The 22,072-nt window shown below is 46.5% G+C and overlaps 1 protein-coding gene across 2 annotated transcripts in view; it reads left to right on the forward strand.

Moving 5' to 3' along the window:
• Window positions 1-17,980, forward strand: part of Rubcn (rubicon autophagy regulator) — a 57,365-nt gene extending 39,385 nt beyond the window's left edge. For both annotated transcript variants that reach the window (XM_028752252.1, XM_028752251.1), the window contains exons 9-19: window positions 2,116-2,326; window positions 2,771-2,872; window positions 10,313-10,370; window positions 10,866-10,998; window positions 11,585-11,730; window positions 12,327-12,391; window positions 12,774-13,012; window positions 13,484-13,545; window positions 13,910-14,063; window positions 15,103-15,196; window positions 15,382-17,980. In XM_028752252.1, coding sequence (XP_028608085.1) covers window positions 2,116-2,326; window positions 2,771-2,872; window positions 10,313-10,370; window positions 10,866-10,998; window positions 11,585-11,730; window positions 12,327-12,391; window positions 12,774-13,012; window positions 13,484-13,545; window positions 13,910-14,063; window positions 15,103-15,196; window positions 15,382-15,560 — 1,443 coding nt within the window. In that variant the 3' untranslated portion in view covers window positions 15,561-17,980. The remainder of the gene's footprint in view (window positions 1-2,115; window positions 2,327-2,770; window positions 2,873-10,312; window positions 10,371-10,865; window positions 10,999-11,584; window positions 11,731-12,326; window positions 12,392-12,773; window positions 13,013-13,483; window positions 13,546-13,909; window positions 14,064-15,102; window positions 15,197-15,381) is intronic.
• The last annotated feature ends 4,092 nt before the right edge of the window (window positions 17,981-22,072 follow it).

The following is a 22,072-nucleotide window of genomic DNA, read 5'->3' on the forward strand; positions in this document are numbered from 1 at the left end:
GTGTGGGATCTGGCCCGATGGGAGCTCGTGCAGTGTGGGATCTGGCCAGATGGGAGCTCGTGCAGTGTGGGATCTGGCCGGATGGGAGCTCATGCAGTGTGGGATCTGGCCCGATGGGAGCTCGTGCAGTGTGGGATCTGGCCGGATGGGAGCTCATGCAGTGTGGGATCTGGCTGGATGGGAGCTCATGCAGTGTGGGATCTGGCCCGATGGGAGCTCGTGCAGTGTGGAATCTGGGCTGATGGGAGCTTGTGCAGTGTGGGATCTGGGCTGATGGTCTTTCCTGCCATAGCTCTAATGAGATTCTGAGGCCTCAGGAATAACTATGAGCTGCAGCAAAGCTCACTGAGCTCTTCTGGGGAACTCTGCAGGGAGCATATGCTCAGCTTTAGTCCCACGGGTACTCTTTGCAGAAATACTGAATTTTAGTCACATGATTATTGTTCTTTGACCCCTGTGACCTCACATAAATACTTTTCCAGAATCAAGTTTTATATTTTGTTTGTTTGCTTGCTTTGTTTTTTAAGACAGGGTTTCCCTGTGTAGCCCTGGCTGTCCTGGAACTCACTCTGTAGACCAGGCTGGCCTCAGACTCAGAGATCCACCTGCCTCTGCCTCCCGAGTACTGGAATCAAAGGCATGCACCACCACCTGGCCAAGTTCTATATTTATTCCTGGGTTCAAATATGTGTATTTAATATCTGTTCACTAGTCGTTTATGTTGGGACATGATATTTATCTTACCTGTTTAGAATTCCTGCCATGTTCTCTCCTTTCATTAGCCCTTGTTTCAAGAATGATGGCATGGCTTCATCAGCTTAATTAGAGGTGAAGAGTGAAATGTCCATCAGCAAAAAAACTAGAAAGAACTGCAGTGTCCAGTAGGCAGGGTCCAAAAGCATTAAACACGGATTCGATACAACTATAAACAACACTTTGCTGTTGGTCTTGAGTCAGGGTTTTACTGTGCAGCCTGGACTAGCCTCAAACCTTAAATTCCTCCTGTCTCTGCCCTCTGGGGGCTGAGATTACAGGTGTGTGATGTTATACCTGGCTTGAGTAATTTTTTTGTTTGTTTTGTTTTTCGAGACAGGGTTTCTCTGTGCAGCCCTGGCTCTTTGAGTAATTTTTAAAAGCAGTCATAAGAGAAAACGGCCGGCAGCTGATAAAACTTCAAGTTTTATCTTCCTCAAAAGTTGACTCAGGGCCAGGCAGTGGTGGTGCACACCTTTAATCCCAGCACCTGGGAGGCAGAGGCAGGTGGATTTCTGAGTTCGAGACCAGCCTGGTCTACAGAGTGAGTTCCAGGACAGCCAGGGCTACACAGAGAAACCCTGTCTCGAAAAAAAAAAAAAAAAAAAAAAAGTTGACTCAGTTCAGTTTGTTTCATTCTTAGAAGCCATGTCATGAGAATTCTCTAGAAGATCTGGAAGTGTCTCATCTTCTCCAGAGCAAGAGGTGTTTCCCATCACACCCTGGGCAGAGCTTCAGCTAGTCAGACCACATGAGGGTGGTGGGTGGTCTGCGTGCCACAGCGGCACTGGCTGCTGCATTTTCTCAGTGGCCTATAATGGTGGAAGAGTTTGCTGCCAGACACCTGAATTAACATTAGGGCCATGGAGGTGGTTCCTCCAAGGGTAGATAATCACATCAGCATCAGGGATACTGTTTTATGCCTATCCTCTTTAAGGAAGTAACATTTTCATCATCTGCTGTAGCTGCTCTGTGAGCCACATCTTTCTTCAAGCAGTTCCTCTCCCACCAGTATGCCCAGTGCTTGCAGATTGGTGACTTTTTAAAGCAGTTTCTTTCATTGTGTTGAGCGGAGCACCGGAGAGTAAGGCTGGCACTGAGACCTTGGGCTGAGAACTGAGAATCTCTTCTCATTTTTACGCAGAGCATGCAACAGATGAGATAGATAGTCATGGCCAGAGACTCTAGAGCAGGTTGTCTGCCCGTCTGCTTTCCTTAACAGCAGATGCGTGCGTTTTTCCTGGTGTTTCACTGAAGAAAGCACATCTTAGAAACTCTGCTTCCCCATGGTGACGTCAGCAAGGTGTTCCATACTTTGAGTCACCTGACAAGCAGCTTTTTTTGGTGTCCCCCTTCCTCCAGGAAAACGCCCACTTCAGCATCTCTGAGTCCTTGATTGCCGCCATCGAGCTGATGAAATGCAACATGATGAGCCAGTGTCTAGAAGAGGAGGAAGTGGAGGAGGAAGATAGTGACAGAGAGATCCAGGAACTGAAGCAGAAGATCCGCCTTCGGCGCCAGCAGATCCGCACCAAAAGCTTGCTCCCTGCGTACCAGGAAACTGAGCACGGAAGTGAGTAGGCCTGAGACCACTGTATGCATGCCTCTTTATGGCTTCCCAAAGCTCAGGCCCTGTGGGCTTTCAGCTCTGCTCAATGTGTGATGTGTTATGTCTCAGCCAAGGGTTCCCCTGCTGTCAGGACCGTGGTGGTCTGTTTTGGTGATGGTGGGTTTTTTTTTTTACTTGATAGACTAGGAATACTGCTAGAACTCATGATTCCTACACAGAAATAGCTTTATTTCAAAATGAGTTTCCAAGGTGAGAACTAAGGCCAGGAGTCACAAATGGACTTCTCCAAAGTTGAGTAAACCAGCAAGAAGTGCCAGTTACTGTATAGCTTCAGAGCCAGCAAGGTTCTGTTCTCCTTCCTCTGTTAAAGTGTGGGTCCTTCATTGTGTTGAGAGGGATGAGAGACCCTTCATCCTGTCTGTGACTATGATAATGTTAACATCACAGGCTTCCGGGTCACCTCCAGCAGCTCCCAGTTCAGTTCACATGATTCTACACAGCTCTCGGACTCCGGCTCTGCTGAGGATGTTGATGAATTTGAAATCCAAGGTAAGAGATGACAGCTTGTTACAGGGAACATTTATTACTTGTTTCTTTTCACTTGAAATACTGGGCTGAGTGACTCCTGAAGTAGAAGATCCCCACTCTGAACTATTACGGAGCATTGTTAGTTATTGTGAGGGATGGCTAAAAAACAGCCCCACTAACACGCACGCAGATGACCGGAAGGGAGCCAGCTGTTGGTGTCACCGTGACTCTGTCCTCACATCTGCACCTTTCTCTTGGGTCCTCACTCTTGTTCCTCTTTCTAGCTGAGCCAGACCACATGATTAAACTGTTTCCCTGGGCTCCACACCATGAAATCATTCCAAAATATGTTTTAAAAAAAAAAGAGCTTTATTGTAATTACAAAGCAAGACAAGAATTGTTAGGGAGAAGCAAAGAAGAATAAAAGGAAAACCAATCAGTTTACATAGAGCTTTAGTGTCTGTCTCAGCAGTCTTCAGGCCGAGTCCAGCCTTGCTGCGATCATCGGTCAGTGGAGGAGGCAGGGCTGCAATCTGGGAAAGCACATGGAGTAAAGCAGGGAGAGCACACGGAGTAAAGCAGGGAGAGCACGTGGAGTAAAGCAGGTTAATTAATGTTCCTTTTGCATCACCAGTCACCCAGAGGGGGAACTGACAACAGACCAAAGAAACAAGTCCAACCTGTGACTCAGGGAGTTACTGGTTTACTTACAGGCTACATCACAAATACTACTGCTGCTGCTGCTACTACTACTAGTAATAATAATAATAACCATAACAACAGTAGTAATAATGGTAATGATAATAATAGTCATAGTAAAAAATCATACCAGCATGAACAGCAGACTCCCATGAGCTACATAGACAGAGTCCCGCCTGCCTTTGGCTAGCCTTCAGCCTCCTGTACACTCTAGCACCTCCTAAGACCACATGCAGCTGGTACAGCATTACTCAGAGCTGGGGCAGAAGAGGAACTGAGCGGCTGAACTCCCAGGCAACGCTCTGATGATCTTCCTCCCCAGTGTGTATGGAGGACAGTGTCAATAGATTCGATCTTGAGGTCTCATTGAGTCTAGCCAGGGATCAGCTGCCCTGCTTCCAGCCTGGCAGTGGCCACATCATACTTGAAGAACATGCTTCACAGCAGGCCTCTTCCTTCAAACTATGGATTTCTTCAGGTGCCAACAAAAAGACAAACTAGCAAGCAAATAAACACAATAATTCAGGTTCATAAACTCTTCCCCATGGAAAAGCTAAGAGTGCCCTCCTGACAGAGCTGAACTGTCAGCACTCCATTATAACACTGTAAAATGATACTGAATAGTTACTATCTTATTTTAGTCTTCAGAATCCCCGAGTAACCAGAGTTCTTTCCCACTCTGAAATCCAGATTTTACACAATTTTCTAGGCCTCTAAGAAGTTTTCTTTGTGTTCTTCTTAATGTTTCGGATCACTTAAAATTCCTTTCCCACTTCGTTTGTATGTGGGTTCTTTTCTAACCATAATTCTCACACAAAGTACACTCTGTTGGAAACTGTTGCTTCATTTGTGGGCCCCAAGGGCGTGTGTAATCAATTCCCTATTGGTTCAGAACAGAAATCCTTAAAGGAAACAACCGTAGGGTGGGATATCTCAGTTTTAGGCCCCTGCCATTCTCTGTTGTGAGGGACTGCCTTAAGGCTTGAGTTGTTTGCCATCATCTCTGGCCTCTACACTCTACCCCCTGCCAATAGTGCTCCCAGTCCCTCCTCAGTGCTCAGAAGCATGGCCAGCTGTTCCTGATCGCCCTTAGCTCCTTTAGGGGAGGTGCTTGAGGCTGTACTGGTTTGGGAAGTAACAGTAACTCTTTCCCAAGCCCGTGCACACATATGGATGGGTTCCTTTGAGCTCACTGAAGTCACGGGCTGATCCCAAGGGTTGTCAGCCTCAGCAGCTTTGTCTCTGTCTTTATCCTTGTTGTTACACAGATGGTAGCGAAGGCTCTCACCTGACTCACAGGTTACAGAGTGGACTCTCAGTGTCGGTGGCCTCACTGTTCTCAGGTAGCCGTGCTAGAGGTGTGGATGTGCTCCGGCATGCACGTGTGTGACTGTTTGCACCAGCTTGTGTACATATTTGATCTTGTGACACTTGTCGAGGTTAGAACTACGTGGTCTGGAGACCTAACTGAAGAACACTAGACTTAATGCAGGAGCAGTTTTAATATTCAGATGCCCTTTTCCATATGCCTCAAACAGTCCTTGCCATCTCCCCTCACAGGGATAGTTTTACATTAGTAGTCATATGACTGGAGGGTTTCTCAAATTTTAGAAAAGACTAGTCAAAACTAGAAAAACAGTTATATCTTGGATTTTTGTGGTATTGGTGGTACATAAAGGCATAACATTGCATAGTGAATAAAATGTAATGTGAAGCCCTATTTCATCTCAATGCTAATTTAACTGTAGAAATTTACTGAGTTGAATAGACTTTGGGTCTGGCTAATTTTGGTGCTTGATATTTTTATTTATTTGGAAGGTTTTTTATAATAAAGGTTATCTTAGAAAAGAAACAATCGGATTAAGAATTTAAGTTCAGGGGCTGGAGAGATTGCTTAGCAGTTAGGAACACTGACTGCTCCTCAGAGAACCCAGCTTCAGTCACTGGCACCCTCCTCAGGTGCCTCGCACCTCCTGAGCTTCAGCTCCAGGGCATCCAGTGCCTCTGGCCTCTGAAGGCATCTACACACAAACATCACATCATTTAAAAATAATTAAAAATAGAGGAGAACGAAGAGGGATGTGATCTGGATTAAAGTTAATAAATAAGGAAGAAAACTTATTTAAGTTCAAGCCAGGTATGATGACCCACACCTTTAATTCCAGCACTTGACAGGTGGATTCTTGTGAATTTGAGGCCTTCTGGTCTACATAGTGGGTTCCAGGCCAATCAGGACAACATAGTGAGACCCCGTGTCAGAAAAAAACAGTGAGTTCAGGTGCTGGACAGAAGACTCAGAAGTTAAGAGTGGTTGCTGCTGCTTGGCGGTGGTGGCTTGAACCTTTAATCCATCACTCTGGAGGAAGAGGCAGGTGGATCTAAGTTCAAGCCCAGCCTGGTCTGCTGAGCTAGTTTTAGGACAATCAAGGCTAAACACACACACACACACACACAGACACAAATCTCGGGGGGGGGGGTGTCAAAAAGAAATTTAAGAGTTAAACTTCAACGTAGATCAGAGAGATTTAGTACCTGTCTATAGAATATTCTGTGCAATGTCTGAGGAATAGACATTTTTCCCAGTAGCTCATAAGAACTTGCTCCAAAGCAGATCATGCTTTGGGCCAGCCACATTGTGGTGTAGGACTTTTGGGTCTCAGTTTGAATTTAAGATTAAAAGAATCCCACTGTCCCAGGACACATCCCGGGAGGGGCACATTCCTTAGTCAGAGGACACTTGCTAGATTAACATTCAGAGGTAGAAGGGAGAGGCTGATTAACATTCCTCAGACCATAGGGGAGGGAACCCACCTGCGGGTGAGGAAGGCCCAGAGCACACAGACACATTCCAGGAATCAGGAAGCTGGGCCCTTAACGTAATAAACCTGGGCAAACGGAAGACACTCCTTGTCATAATCTGAGTCACCTAGAGACCAGCCTTTGTGGTTTCCCCTCGTGAACTCTGTATAAGAACTGCTCCCAGCTTTTGTTTGGGGCTCTCTTGCCTGCATGCGAGAGAGTCCTAGTGCACTAGTATCATTAAACCTCATGGTATTGCAGTGAGTCCTGACCGTGTGTGTTTCTGTGAGAGCGCATCCCCTGGTTGTGGATCTTAGAGTCCAACAGTGGCTTTGGACTGGTAAGCATAACTGACTGTGTCACTGCCAGGGGCACACTCCATGGGCGGTATCAGTGAACTAAGCTGCCAGCTGAGATAGGAACAACTGACCGAAACAGGACAAAGGCCTTCCTCCTCAGTATCCTCTCAGCACCCTCTGCAGACAAGGCTTTACTTATGCAAGCTGACACAGGAGACATGTTTGAAGCATAACAGGTTTATGGTTCAAAGGCAATAAATTGAAACCTAATATAATATATAGAGAAGGTTACTTATGAATATTTTTTTTCTGATAAGAAAAATCTGTATCAAGTTTTGCTGAATAGTTTTATGGCAACTTGATACAAGGTGGAGTTATCTGAAAGAAGGGACCCTCAATTGAGACAATGCCTCCATAAGGCTCAGTGTTATTTCTTATTTGGTGATTGATGGGAGAGGGCCCAGTCCATTGTGGGGAGGGCCATCTCTGGGCTGGTGGTCCTGGGTTCTATAAGAAAGCAGGCTGAGCAAGCCAGTAAGCAGCACCCCTTCATGGCCTCTGCATCAGCTCTTGCCTCCAGGTTCCTGCTCTGCTTGAGTTCCCATCCTGACTTCCCTCAGTGATACTGTCACCTGGAAGTGTAGGCTGAAATAAACCCTTTCCTCCCTGAGCTGCTTTGGTCATGGTGTTTCATCACAGTAATTCCCTACAGGATGAAGTCCAAGGCCATCGATTGTTTCTCCTCCCACTCTTTTAAATAAAAGTTTAACAATAGTAATAGTTCTCCATTTTACAGTTCTCCTCTCTGAATTAACAGTTACAAGAAATTCATTGGCATTGGAGCTCCAGCATGCATGTGGATGTCTGAAGGCAACCATGTGGATCCTGGGGTTTGAACTCAAGTTCTTATATCTGGCAGTAGGCACCTTTACTTCTGGAGCCATATTGCCAACCCCTGGTTTTTTTTTTTGTTTTGTTTTGTTTTATAGTTTATAAATTCTCCCAGTCAGTAATAATTGCCTTATTCTATGGAAAGCATCAAAAGTGTTTCAAATAAATTCTCTTTGAAAAACATATTTGCTTTAAAAATATACTTGTTTTTGTTCAAAAGATTAATAAGAATTTTTTATAATTATTGTAAGCTCTACTAGGAAGGGGCAGACTTCTTTCTGTTCTCTATAGGACTCTTTCCTTCTTGTCTATTTTAGACCTTGGTTTGGCTTTATCATTGTGCCCAATTAGTGGTCCACCCACATCAACTTAGTCATCTGCTTGAACTAACTTGAGTCACCGGGGTGCCTCACGGGCTCAGTAAAGTCAGAGTGTTAGATGGATGTCAGGCACCATACCCACTGGGCTATCGGGACTGCCTCAACACTCTGCTCTTGGGTAGGATTCTTACCCCTAGGCAGTGTTGCAGTATTTTTGATTAGCTAAAAGGTTCCTGTCACATACCTCCTTCTGACCTTTTTATTTATCTGGTGAAAAGGGACAATAAGCAGATTAAATCTAGCTTTATTATAGGTTCTAAAGAAAAGAAAATAAAGAGAAAAAAAATACTTCCTTACTTGAAGATGAAATGCTTTGCTTAAAAACAGTATGAGAAATGTATCCCTAGGTGATTTTTTGTAACTATCACAGATCACAGAATTAACTTACAGAGGCTACTGTGTCACTATGATAGATCTCATGGGACCACTGTCATACGCATTGGCTTTCATGACAGAAACGCCATTATGTGGCATGGTTGTAGTTTTATGGAGACAATGATTTCCTTAGCAACATTTATCAAATGCCTCTCTGTAGTGTGGACCACTTTTTTTTTTTTTTATAGCCCAGGCCTATGGTATGAAAATCGGTTAGCTCCTTATCCCAAGGATGTCTAAGATTTTCTTTCATTTTTACCTATCCTAAGTGGGATGAAATTTGCAAAAATTTTAATTTCGTTTAGCCAGTTATTCATTCAGGAAATACTCTCTGAAAGCCTTTAATAGAGAGAGCATCATGAATGCTATTTGACAAGATTCATTCATGTTCAGCCCAGGCAGTGTTTGTGATCCCCAAGCCGACAGTGCAGACCACGCAGTTGGCATTGGCATCCTCCTTCCCAGCCACACTAGTGAGTGGACCAGCCGACCGGCAGTGCCTTGGGATCCGCAAGACTTGAGTGACTCAAGTTCAGACAGAAAATATGGCATAAATGAGCAACATTTTGCTAAATAAAATGTTCTTTTTGTAATTATCAGCAAAAAAAAAAAAAAAGGTTATGTTGTTTTTATATGCTTTAAAAGCAGGTGAAGGTTGGGCTATAGTTCAGTATTGGCATTTTCCTGTCTCTCACCATCAGGCTCAAGTTTGATTTCAGCACTATCCCAAGCAAATAGCAAATTAAAAGCTGCTGCATGTGGCTTGGAGGCCAGTAGTTTGTGAACAATATTATTTGTTATACTTGTATCTAGAACTATGTACTAGATGTTGTAAATTTCACTGAGTTAGACATAATCTCATTTCCTCGGAGATATTCTGTAATCCAGAATATCTGCATTTTTGCACACACAAAAGAATCCTGCAGTTGAAGCATGGCGCACAGCTGAGCTGTTGTGGCCCAGAGTAGATGATGGTGCCCTGTAAGCCTAGTGCTCTGCTGGGACTCAGACACAGGACATTGGTCATTGTGCAGGACTAATTAAGGATAAAAAGGATCCTCTCATTGGCCATCAAAGGAAGTAAGAAATGAGAGTACCAGCAAAATAGCCTTTCCATGACTTGGTTAGACACTGACTAGCTTTCTAGAATATGACTATAGCATTTGGCTAAATGAGGTCTCTGGGGGCACAGGCCTCTCTTTAGAAAAACATTTGGAAAGTCTAATTTTTCTATAGTTATATATGAGATTTCTATAGTAATGATTATGTTGGTATTCTCTATAGGAAGCTGGTTACAAGGATTCTCCAGCGGGTTTCAGGCATGGAAAAGGTTTTTCCTTCCCTGAGCCACCAACAGGAGTAAAACCAATAACCCATGAGACTTTATTCTAAAGCTAGAGAAGACACCTGACGTCCAGGGGTGGTAGTGAGCCTTAAGACATACTGTCCAGCCCCACAGGTGTTTAAGAAGTAGCCTCTAGGATCTAAGTTTTGTGTTGGATGATAACCTCTTTCATAAAAAAAGCCAGACAGATCCCTTTCCTTTACGTGTTCTCAACACGTGATCCTCCAGCCTCAGCCTCTCCAGCGCTGGAATTCCAGGCATGAGCTTCCAGCCACACTGGCTTTGGGAGCATGTCACTTAAAGGAGCTTGAAACTAGAGAATAGAGAAGAGACTTGGTCATCATTGTGTTTGTGCCTGCACTCAGCGTGCCCCTGTGTGCCTGCAGATCTTTCTCTCACTGTCTTACACTGACCCTGCGTGTGTTTCCCCTCGGTCTGTAACCACGTTGGCCTTCTCAGTGCTCCACACGATGTCGCTAACAGCCTGGTTGTGACATGGATGGAAATGGACTCTTAAGTAGTGTGCAGGAGCTTCACCTGTTTCTTACCCTGCCTAGAATGTAGCACCTAGCCGCCACCCTAGTACTTAGCTGCAGTACCCCGTGGTGGGTCCCTTAGCTTCTCTTCCTTTTCTGTTCATTTCCTGCTCCCCTGATCTCTGGTTTCCATGTAGATGCTGACATTCGGAGGAGCACAGTCTCAAACGGCAAATCATCCTTCTCCCAGAATTTGTGAGTATCTTTTCATTTGTTTAATAACTTTGGGGTATATGGAAAAACAAACCCAGATCATGGCCTGTGGTTGAGAAAGGTCACAGCAAAAGCTATCCCATTTTAAGAAGAGGCAGGGTTCAAGTGATGGCCCTGTCCCATGGTGGCCACTCAAGGGGAAAAAGACCACATCTTTGAGAGGTACAATAGCAGTTTTACTGACTTTGTTTTATAAACAGGCAGAGTGTCCATCTTAAGTAAAGAAGCTGAAATACAGAGAAAGGAAAATACAGAACTGTTAACTGCACTCCCACATACTGCTGGGAGATGAGCTCACTGCTTGTACACAGTCACTTAAGAACAGGCTATTTTCACAGTGCATGTGTGTCTGGCAGTGAGTAAAGACGGTGAGCAGGCTCCGTGCAGTGAGGAGGTCAGGTGTATGGTCTTGGGCCCTGACTGCCGGGAGCCCCAGTCTTCCTGACTTGGTGCACTCAATCCTCCTCTCCCTTCCAGCTCACACTGCTTCCTGCACTCCACATCTGCTGAGGCAGTGGCCATGGGGCTTCTCAAGCAGTTTGAGGGGATGCAGCTTCCAGCTGCCTCGGAGCTAGAGTGGCTAGTCCCAGAGCACGATGCTCCACAGAAGGTAGGCCTTCCCCGGTCCTCCCTGCCCAGGAACTTGTGAACCTTCTGATCTTGTTCTCCTTCCTCACATGCCCTGGTCTGGAGTGAACCTATGTATCTTTCCTTATTCAGGAACATATGTTGTTTACAAGTATGGTGAGTGGAGTGGGTGAATGCTTGCCTGCCTAGGTTTCCCTGGCCGATGCTCCTTCACTGTCCTTTTCCACAGAGGAAAAGCTCGTGTTTTGTGTCTTAAGACATTGTGTGAGAGTGAACTGTTCAAACTCCTTTTTGCTCTATAGTTGAATCTTTTGAGACGTAAGGTATGCTTGGCATAGTAAAGGCCTCAGGAAGTGTAGGGGCAGTACCAGCAATGAGGACCAGCACCCTAGAATGTTCTCTCTCTCTGCTTCTTGGAACTCAAGATCCTGGCTTTTAGTAGCCTGGTACCTACTCATTTGTTTTTAAATCAGGGTTTGTTAATGCCTCAGCCTGTGATAATTCTGGAATATGTCTCATCGTCTCTGCTTCTCTTGTGGCCAGAAGGGCTAAGCATCCATGTTCCCATCGATCATCCATGCCTGCTCACGTGCACTTTTCTCCGGCAGCTCCTGCCCATCCCCGACTCCCTGCCCATCTCACCAGATGATGGGCAGCATGCGGACATCTACAAGCTGCGGATCCGTGTCCGTGGCAACCTGGAGTGGGCTCCACCCCGGCCTCAGATCATTTTTAACGTTCATCCAGCACCAACGTGAGTAGCCAGTGGCCGTGTCCTGTCTCAGAGAGGATCCGTTCTCTCTGCACTGTGGGAGCTGTCTTCTTACCTTCATGTCTCTGCCGCTGGCTGTGCTTTCCACACACTTCTGTGTACTGAAGAGCATAGAAAGACATCCTCCATTTTACTTTTGTTCTTAAGTTCTTCTAGCCCTTGAGTTCTCTCCCCTACTTAACGGGGCCCCACCCCCTTTAAGTCAGCATTCCAGGCTGTTGCCTTCCTCCCAGTACTTGTGAGCTCACTGAGTTTTCTTCTCTTTTTAAGACAAATCTTTTCTCTCCTTTTGTTCTTTCCTATTTGCTATCCCTCATCCCTTGCATTTGTACAGAACATGTGGTTCACTTTGAGGATGGTTCCTTACTCACTGCCGCGGCCTGACCCAGTAAACCCTGACCTCATAAACCCTCACTTTGCACTAGTGCTCCCAGAAGAAAGTAAACTTGTCCAACTCTACAAAGCTGATGAATTCTTGGTGCTTCCATCCTTACAAGAGTCTTCCTGCCCTCACCCTTTACCCCCTGAGCCCTGTGTAGCTGCCATCTGCTAATCTCCTCTCCTTTGCCTTCCTGTAGGAGAAAGATTGCTGTGGCCAAGCAGAATTACCGCTGTGCGGGATGTGGCATCCGGACCGACCCTGGTAAGTCCCATCATAGTGACCCGAGAGCTTTGTCCTGCCCCGAGCCTGTCCTAGGTGATAGAAGGAGTGAGAGGACAGATGGGGGAAGGGAAGAAGGTCCTGGAGCAGGAGGGGCCTTTACCTCAGGGAGCAGCACTACCAGGACCATATCCTGGAGAAACTGGATCATTGCAGCTAGGCTCTTAGAGTCTGGGTCTCATTAGCTCCAATAGTTTGGATTCTTCAGTAGCTTCTAGGATGGGGTACAGGAACCCTAAGTCCTGCTATGGGAGTTTTTTCCAGCTTTAGTTAGAAGCCAATTGACCCTCCCTCCCTGCCTTTTGAAGGGTCACCAGCTTCTGAGTACAAAGTCACACTACCCTTTGGCTTTCTGGGTTTCTAGATTATATCAAGCGCCTGCGGTACTGTGAGTACCTGGGCAAGTACTTCTGCCAGTGCTGCCATGAGAATGCCCAGACGGTCGTCCCCAGCCGCATTCTGCGCAAATGGGACTTCAGCAAGTACTACGTCAGCAACTTTTCCAAGGACCTGCTCATTAAGATCTGGAATGACCCTCTCTTCAATGTGCAGGACATCAATAGCGCCCTCTACAGGAAGGTTAAGCTGCTCAACCAAGTCCGGGTGAGATATCTGATCAAGCTGTGGGTGGCATACATGCCTGCTTCTGTCCTGGCTCCTGTTTCTGTTGTCTTAGGTCACCACACTTCTTCTCACAGTCACCATTCACATTCTGTGGACTTTCTTGTTTGTCTGTTTTCCAGTGCTGGGGACTGAGCCCAGCATTGATTACCCATAGTAGCAGCAAGGCCTCTGTCACAGAGCTTCACTAGGCTTGATAGCACTTGAAAGCAAAAACCGTTTCTGCCCTCACAAAGACCAGGGTTGGGAATTTGAATCCCGGAGTTCTCAGCCATTGTGTCTGATGAGCATACTGACTTAGAAGAAGGGCCTTCCTAACACTGAAGTGAATTGTTGAAGGCTTGACTGAGAGGCATGGGGGCAGCGCTCCTCTGGCTGCTGTGTGTAGTTTAAAGGACTGGCTGGCCTAACAGCTCCTTCTCTCCTCTTCTCCACCCAATGTCTTGTCTTCAGCTGCTGCGGGTTCAGCTGTACCACATGAAGAACATGTTTAAGACATGCCGACTGGCCAAAGAGTAAGTCTTCTGTGGAGGCCAGAGTCCTCTGGCTGCCCTCTTGTCTCTTAAAGGTGTATGTCCCAACAGTTGCCTGTTTAACGTGAGGAAGAGTTTGTAGAAATGTCTGAAATTAGTCAGGGGGAAACCATGACAGCAATTAAATAGTGTCTTTTTTTGAAAAGGACTGTCTGACCAAGGAGAGTCACCATTTTCCGAGCTCACTCTACAGAGTTTATAAATAAAATACTTTTGGTATGGGGGAGCTGTGGGAGCCTAGAATACCTGGGCTAGCTTCTCTCCTTCTGCAGAAGGCGTTTGGTACTGTCATGCACCATATGAAATGGTTATTTCCTCTCCCTCTCACTGCCTCTCATTTCTGCAGGCTCCTGGACTCCTTTGATGTGGTTCCAGGCCACCTGACAGAGGACCTCCATCTGTACTCGCTGAATGATCTGACTACAACCAAGAAGGGAGAACTGGGGCCCCGGCTGGCCGAGCTCACCAGAGCGGGAGCTGCCCACGTGGAGAGATGCATGGTCAGGCCCTGCAGCTGCGGTCTTGCTTGGGGCTTAGGTGGGGCAGGGTTCTTGCCATTTAGCTCCAGAAACTTGATGCAGCCAGTTAACACTGAGAGAAACCAGAAGGGCTTGAGTCAGTGAGCAATAGATTCTTATCTGAAGAACCTAGAGTTAGAGGAGAGAGCACAGCTGAGCTGGGGCAGGAGGATTTGAGTCCTGACTTAGCCTGGGCTATTCATCAAGACTCTCTCTAGAGAAAACAAAAATACAAAAACAACTAGAACAGGAGTTGATGCTGGTGTTGGCCCCACCCAGGCTAGACTGAGCAGCCTTCAGTGAAGAAGGCCACACTCGGTAGGACCTTGATCACAGTCTAGAGGCTGCTGTTTTCAATCACAGTCTCCAGCAGTTTGTTCTCTACATAAGCCCATTTTCTTCTTTCTGGAATGAAGGTGACCCTTAGATGAACTGTCCTTTCCTCTTGAGCTTTTGATGAAGTAGTTCCACAGCATCTCGGTAAATTCTGTTTACAAGCGTAACTTACCATCGTTCATGATAGGATCAATATACTAGAAACCTGGAAATGTTACTCTTAGATCTGTCCATCTCAGCTGCCTGGCTTGTGGCCTCTGGCAGGGTGGGGGCTGGGGGTGGGGATGGGGTGGACACACTGCAGTGTAACCTGACTAAGAGGGTGTTGTTTGTGGGAAACACCCTTACTTTATCTTAATTAGTAGTGGTACACGTTTCAAAGCACAACTCGATACCGGAGTACAGATTTGAAGACCCTCTTCTCTGTACCCTCTCTTCAGCCGTTCCTCGTCACTGAGGGCTGCTCTGGTGGCAAGGGCTTCTCAAGCCTGTGTCTCTCGTCCGTCCCCGAGTTTTATGTGTGGTGTCCAGCCCTGCTGTGGCTCTCATACTCACAAGTCCAGCCCAAGGCTGTATTCCAATAGACGATTCACCTGCTCAAAGGTGTATTTATGACTTGCTTCCCCTCGCTGGAGTTCACCCTCTGGAGCCGGTCCCTCACTTTCTTCCATTACTCTCTCCACAGCTGTGCCAGGCCAAGGGCTTCATCTGTGAGTTCTGCCAGAATGAGGATGACGTCATCTTTCCTTTTGAGCTACATAAGTGCCGGACCTGTGAAGGTGAGGACCTTTGTTAGAGCAGGTGTACTACCTCAGAGTCCTCTGTGAGCAGAGTGTGGTGTGAGTGAGTCCACACTCCACCCCGAGCATGCACTGTGGGGAGACGCGGCTGTGGTGGCGAGTGACTTCCAGCCCAGGATAATACAAATCCTTTTCTTCTCTCTCTTTTTCACCTGAATGAACAGAGTGTAAAGCATGTTACCATAAAGCTTGCTTCAAGTCTGGAAGCTGCCCCCGGTGTGAGCGGCTGCAGGCCCGACGGGAGTTGCTGGCCAAGCAGAGCCTGGAGTCGTACCTGTCTGACTATGAGGAGGAGCCCACGGAAGCCTTGGCTCCAGAGACCACCGTCCTAGAGACCACCTGAGGATGCACCCCAGCCCTTCGTCTGAGGGTCTGCCTAGGGTCAGATAGAGAACTGAGCTCCGCCTTCAAGGAAGGTGGGGCCTTTTAAAAATATATATTGTCATTTTTTATGACTTGTCTGCTGTCCAGATGTAGGCAGCCTTTATTGGTTGATGGATCCAGTCTGTTGTGACAGACATATCTGTAGGCATCGAGTATTTTCATCGGAACTGACACTTGGCGTGCCTCTTGTCTGGGAAATGGACCTCGAGGCCCAGTTCTGCCTGCCACGCTTGGCCTATTCCACTAGGACCAGATCTGGTTACAGCTGCAGCTCAAAGATCATTCCCACTGTTGACTTGGTTCCTCAGCGTCTGAGCCATGCCTTTCTCAGCCAGCGACCTTCTCCTTGGCTGCTGAAACAGGAGAATGGTCTTTTCTTGGTCCTAGTCCTAAAAGAGAATAAGACTGTGCCCTGAGGCACGGGACAGAAAGGGTACATGGCAGGCATTCTGGGCGGGGCAGGGAGGAACAGGACCATCATTGTTCTAGAATCCTCAGGATCTCAAGGGGGCAACCATGGCTCCCCTGTTTCAAGTATTCCTGGCATAGGTGGGCACAAGCTGATTTGTGTACTCTGGTGGGCTTGAAGTAAAGAACAGATCTGAGTCTTAGGCTAGGCCACAAGCATAAGTGCGGCTGCAGCTGGTGCTTAAGAAGTGGTTTTTTAGATAGAAGAGCCAACAGCCTCCTCTGGGGTGGTCAGTCTCTCAGCTGGCTAGCCTGAGTGCAGGTGCGCTTCATGCTCAGGCAAGTCCCTGATGCAAGCTAAGGGGATAGAAACCCCACCCACTGTCTCAATAGTGCGCTCCATACTGCTCTGTAGGACATTGACCCCGTGGTTCTAAGTACAGGTGTGACCAAGCCCCATTCTCAGTCCCTGCCCCACAGAGCTGCAGCCCTTCCTCTTGGCTGACCTCTTGCCTTAGTTTCTTTTCTCAGCGTTGGGGGAAGCCAGCCCACTAGTAGCACTAGAGCACTTGACAGTCTGTGAATGTTTCTGTTTGCCCAGAGTAACAGGGGCCTTTATGCAGTTAACTCTTCAGCCTTGGTCTATATCGAACCATCCATTTCATGTAACTAATTTTAATAGACTCTTCCCCTATCACCTAATGTGCATTTTTTGTGGAAAGTGTCCTAGACTAGGCTGCTCATGACTGTGGTGATGTTTGAGGTTCGAGCATCTAACCTCAGTAAACACTAGTCAGGGTTGCCTCAGAGCCTGGCAGCTCTGTGAACTAACATCCACAGCAATCTTGTTCTGGAGCTGGCCTGTGTCTTCCTGTACTTGGCACTAGTAAAATCATTGGTCCAGGCAGTGCCCCACCCAAGAAGTCAAACGAGTTGCCTGTTGCTGTTGGAAGCTGACAGGTAGCTGAGCTTCAAGGGAACAAGGAGTCTCCCAGAGAGGCAGGGGGACGCAGTGGAACAGCCAAGCTGAGCTCTAGCAGAGCAAGAGGGAACGTGTCTGGCCAGTTCCAAGGTGTGACTCCTCTGCCTCACACTTGGAATCTGACAACTACCATGGGCTGGATGACTGGGACTGCTCTCAGTAGGCAATGAGGCAGAAAGCCAAGGCCAAAGCCAGTTCTTTTTTTTTGTTGTTGTTTTTTCGAGACAGGGTTTCTCTGTGTAGCTCTGCCTGTCCTGGAACTCACTCTGTAGACCAGGCTGGCCTCGAACTCAGAAATCCGCCTGCCTCTGCCTCCCAAGTGCTGGGATTAAAGGCATGCGCCACCACCACCCGGCTCAAAGCCAATTCTAAAGAACTGGTTAGAAATCCCTTCCAACTCAGTTATCACTGAGTCAGACCTTGGATGCCAGTTCCTGGCTGACTTCCCGTCCAGCTGCTCACTGAAGTCACCACACTGGAGGAAACTTCCACCCATGCTCCCAGTCAGCAGCACGGGCTCAGCAGTCTCCAGCTCCATCCCTCTAGGTCATACCTTTAGAACTCCTGAGTCTGCTGTCATTACTGACCAAATACCCATGTCTGTCTGTTTGGGGAGAAGGAGCAGGGGGTGTGGTGAAAGCACTTAGTCACCTAATGGAATCTGAGGATCCCCTGCTGTGGCGGGGAGAGGCTTCCAATGCACTGATAGGACGTGTGAGGGGGGAGCATCGCTCTGTACTGAGGAGACAGCTCCCAGTGCTCTGCACTTAAGAGGTTCTTTCTGTTCCTCTGCTGAGGAGTGGAGAGCTTTTGCAGAACTAACAGAAGAGGAGCAGGAGTCTAAATGAAAATGTTGTTTGTATACACCTTGTGTTTAGAACTGGATTTTCACCTGCTGTAATTTACGCACATCCTGACAGTTCACGGTCATCTCTAATAAACTAAGGAAAATAAATCTTGCCTTTTATTTACCTGCCTTGCTGACTATAGACTGGTATTTGTGTATTTACTGAAAAGTGACTGCATCTGAAAATCCCTGTGTGATTCTTGTGACCCTCCTCCACACGACTCTGTTGTTAGTTCTGTTACTGTGATTGTTGTTGAGTTTTAAACACAGGGTCTCACCATGTATCCCACCATGTATCTCAAACTTGGAGTCCTCCTGCCTCTGCTGGGATGATAGGTTATACACGCTATACACACGGCTCTTTAAATGTCTCCTTATCGTCTCCCGCCACCATCTAAAACCAACACTTATCTCTACAAACCCAGCCTTAGTGACTCGGATCTGAAAGCTAGTTGTATGACTTCCTCTGAGTCAGGTCACATGGCTGTCAAGTTTGTTGGTTGTCCTTTTCTTTACCGTATCTCCTAGTCCTCCCACTCCCACACAAATGCTGGCTCCTCTCTCAGTTGTCTGGGCTCACACCAGTTTCTTCCTGTTCATTTTCATCAATATTCAGGTACCCACTATACACCAATGTCTGTGGTAGTCTGTGGGGCTATAGGAGAAAGGAGACAGGCCCTCCCATAAGGGAATGAAACACTTGTGTGGTCCACAGACATTGCATAGCATCACCAAAGTGAGTGGACAGTCATCTGTGCCTGTGGGTGTCTTGGTTAAAAAGCTGGGCATGATGACATACCTATAATCCCAGCACTTAGGAGGCTCAAAAAGCCAACATAATTGGAAAAGATACAGTAACAATTACCACAAATTTAAGAACACACTGTAGTAGCTATTTACATTTTATTAGATATTATGAGTTATATAGACATTTAAAATATATGATGAAATATGATAGAGATAAGTATGATAGGAATAAAATGTGGTACAAGTAGATTCCCTGCAAATATTAGGCTATTTTATATAAAAGATTTGAGCATTGATGTGTCTTGGAAACCCTAGGACGAGTCACCTGCAGGTAAGGGAGAGCTAGTCATAACCTTCGCTGATGGTGAAGAGAGCAAATGCTATTTCCAACAAACCCAGGATACAAAACTGGGACAGAGAACAGTGAGGCTCCTAAGAGTGGTTCTGCAAGTCCTTCCCCAAGGATGGGCTCAGGCCAAGACCTCTAAACAGAGGCCAGCCTGGAATGAAGACCCAACAAGACAAGAACCAGAACGGACTTACCGAATCAGATTTGTTTATGTTTGTAACCAACACTGGCCTCAAAATTCTCCTGCCACAGTCCCCAGAGTGCTGGGATTACAAATGTGCACCATCACAGCCAATTACAATTTTAAATTTAAAACAGTGTTTGTGAATGCAGGCGTGGACGTGCCCTGGCACTTGTATAGATCACATGAATAGTAGTCTTTGATGTTTCTGTTGTGCTGCATACCCCAGACTAGATGGCCCTCAGGCTTCTGGGTAATTTTCCTATTATCCAACTCTTTACATGGGTTCTGGGGTCAAACGGGTTGGAGAGGTAGTTTCAGACCCAAGGACTGAACTTGGGTTATCAGTCTTTTGTAACTAGTGCTATGACCTGCTGTGTAATTTTCCCATACCACCACCCCCTTTTAAAAAGAGAATGTCTCACGTCACCCAGGCTAATATCAAACTTGCTATGTAGCTGAGAATGACTGACCTGGTCCATTTGCCTCAGTATCTCCCTAGTGCTGGGATTAGTGAAGTATGCCTCTATTTCCAGCAATTTTAGGTTTTATATTGAGAATTGATGCAATAGACAAAACAGTTGTGTTACCTTAAAATTTATATGAAGGCTTTATCCCAATGAGGTCTTCAGATAAGACCTTTGGGAAGCAAATGGATATCGTTAGGGTCAAGCCCCATGATGCAGCTTATCAAGAACTCCAGGAAGCCAGACAGACAGTTCTTTCCATCTTGAGAGGGTACAGCACAGACAACTATAAACCAGAAGGAGTGTTTATAGTCACCAAGACCCCTCAAGTTCACCACTGGGAAAGCTTCTGAAGAGTTTTATTCAAAGTAAGTGAGTGGTCAAATGTCAGTATCCTTTGCAGAGAAAGGGCAGAGCAGTGGGCTGTTCTACTGCAGAGGAGGCTCTAGTAAAGCTCAGAAGAGGTTGCAATGAACTGGTCTAGTGTTTTGTCACTGTCACCACTTAAGAACATGTAAGAAGAGAAAGCCAATCTGTTCTGCTCAGTTCTATCTCAGCATTCTTAAGCAAAGAACAGAAGGTTGGGGACAGCATATTGAACAGACAGGGTCAAGTACAGAATCTCGGATATCAAGGTCTCCTCAGGAAGGACAGGGATTAAGGAAGCCCAAGACTTTCCCTTGAGCCTGCTGCCAGCAAGACAGGCCACACAGTAACAGCTGAGCTGAAGATTCACCCCTGAGTAACAGGGACATCCCAAAGAAAGAGAACTAAACTGAGCAGTCTCCTACTATGGCACTGACCACGCTACTTGTACATTCCTGTGGCCTCCACTGTGTGTAGGTGTACTGTATCGAGGAATGGCAGAGAAGGTGGGCAATCTTTATAGCCTCCTGGCCAGGAGCCTGTGCTACCATAATGGCCCAGGGTTATGGAGGAAGGCTTGACGAAGCTTCAACCCCAGATACCTCAAACATGAGGAATGCAGGAGTTGGCTACCTCCCTCCTCCCAACCTGGCTCTGTAAAACTGCCCCCCACCATCAACCCTAGTAAGAATGTACACTGGGGGAGGAGAGAGAGCCTGGCACAGGCTGGGGGAGGAGGAGAGAGCCTGGCACGTTCCTGCCTTTTAGGTATTTACTATTTAGTTATTAAGACAGGAGCGCATAGGTAAAGGTATTAGACATGGAGTCCTTTCTATGTCCTGGGCACTGCTCTAAGTTATTTCTATCCGGATGACTCGTTAATGCTCCCGAATCCCCACCGAGGTAGATGGGCATTATCATTTCCACTCCAAACATCTGACTAAGGCAAAGAGAGTTTAAGTCACTCACATTCCAGCTGGTAATAGTGGAGCCCAGAGCCACATACGGGTGGCCTGGCTCTAAAACTCCACCTTTAACCACTCGTTATGCCAAGATAAATGAAAAGACGGAGTCCTAAGGGGTCAGAGAAACCAGCAACCAGTGTGGCCATGACACAGAAAGTCCAGTGCGAGAGCTGATTCCTAAAATTGTGTAGGCATACTAGGATTCTCTAGAAGAACAGAACTGGGAGGATGAGTAGCTACTAGAGGGGGTTCAGTGGGCGGACTTACGTGATTTGGGCTGACATGTATACAAGGCTGGCTACCCCAGGACTTCCAATCAGGTACCGAAGGTCTGAACGGTTCCTGGAGAGCTTTGATCTTCAGTCTATAATGGAGGCCTGTTCTGATACTGAGTGAACAGCAGAAGCTGTGACACTGCCAGGGGTGGCTGAGCTCACCAGTGAGATACAAACTTGAATCTTTTTCCTTGGTCCCCACTTTTCTGGGCAACCACCAGAAGATGCTGCCCTCCTAACATGGGTACTCCCACTTCAAATACCCTTATCAGGAATACCCTGCCAAGTGCGTACGGCAGCTTATCTCTAAGTTTCTTCCAGTTCTAGTCAAGTTGACAACCACATGAGTCCATCCCTTGCCGACTTGATACCCAATAACATCTCCTTATGTCATTCTTAATTTCCAAATAAAAACAGCAACAAGTCACAATCCCCTCCTCCACATGATATAACTATTCAACATACCCAAATACAATCACGATTTGTATGTTTTTCCCTTCAGAATAGGTGGTAAAGTCCTTTAAGAAATGCTAAATCAGGCTGGAGAGATGGCTCAGTGGTTAAGAGCACTGGCTCTTCTTCCAGAGGTCCTGAGTCCACCAACCACATAGTGCCTCACAACCATCTGTAATAGGCTCGGATGCCCTCCTCTAGTGTGTCCGAGGAGAACCACAATATACTCACATACATAGAATAAATAAATCTTAAAAAAAAAAAAAGAAGGAAATGCTAAATCTTTTAGAGTCCCAGAACTTAAATATAACATAGGTTTACAATACTTATTGTTATATTACATGATAAATACAGGAAAGAAAACCCAAGTATCTGCTTAATATCTCTCTCTCTCTCTCTCTCTCTCTCTCTCTCTCTCTCTCTCTCTCTCT

Source organism: Grammomys surdaster, unplaced genomic scaffold (assembly GCF_004785775.1).
Source record: "Grammomys surdaster isolate TR1022 unplaced genomic scaffold, NIH_TR_1.0 125889, whole genome shotgun sequence".
Classification (NCBI taxonomy): Eukaryota; Metazoa; Chordata; class Mammalia; order Rodentia; family Muridae; genus Grammomys; species Grammomys surdaster.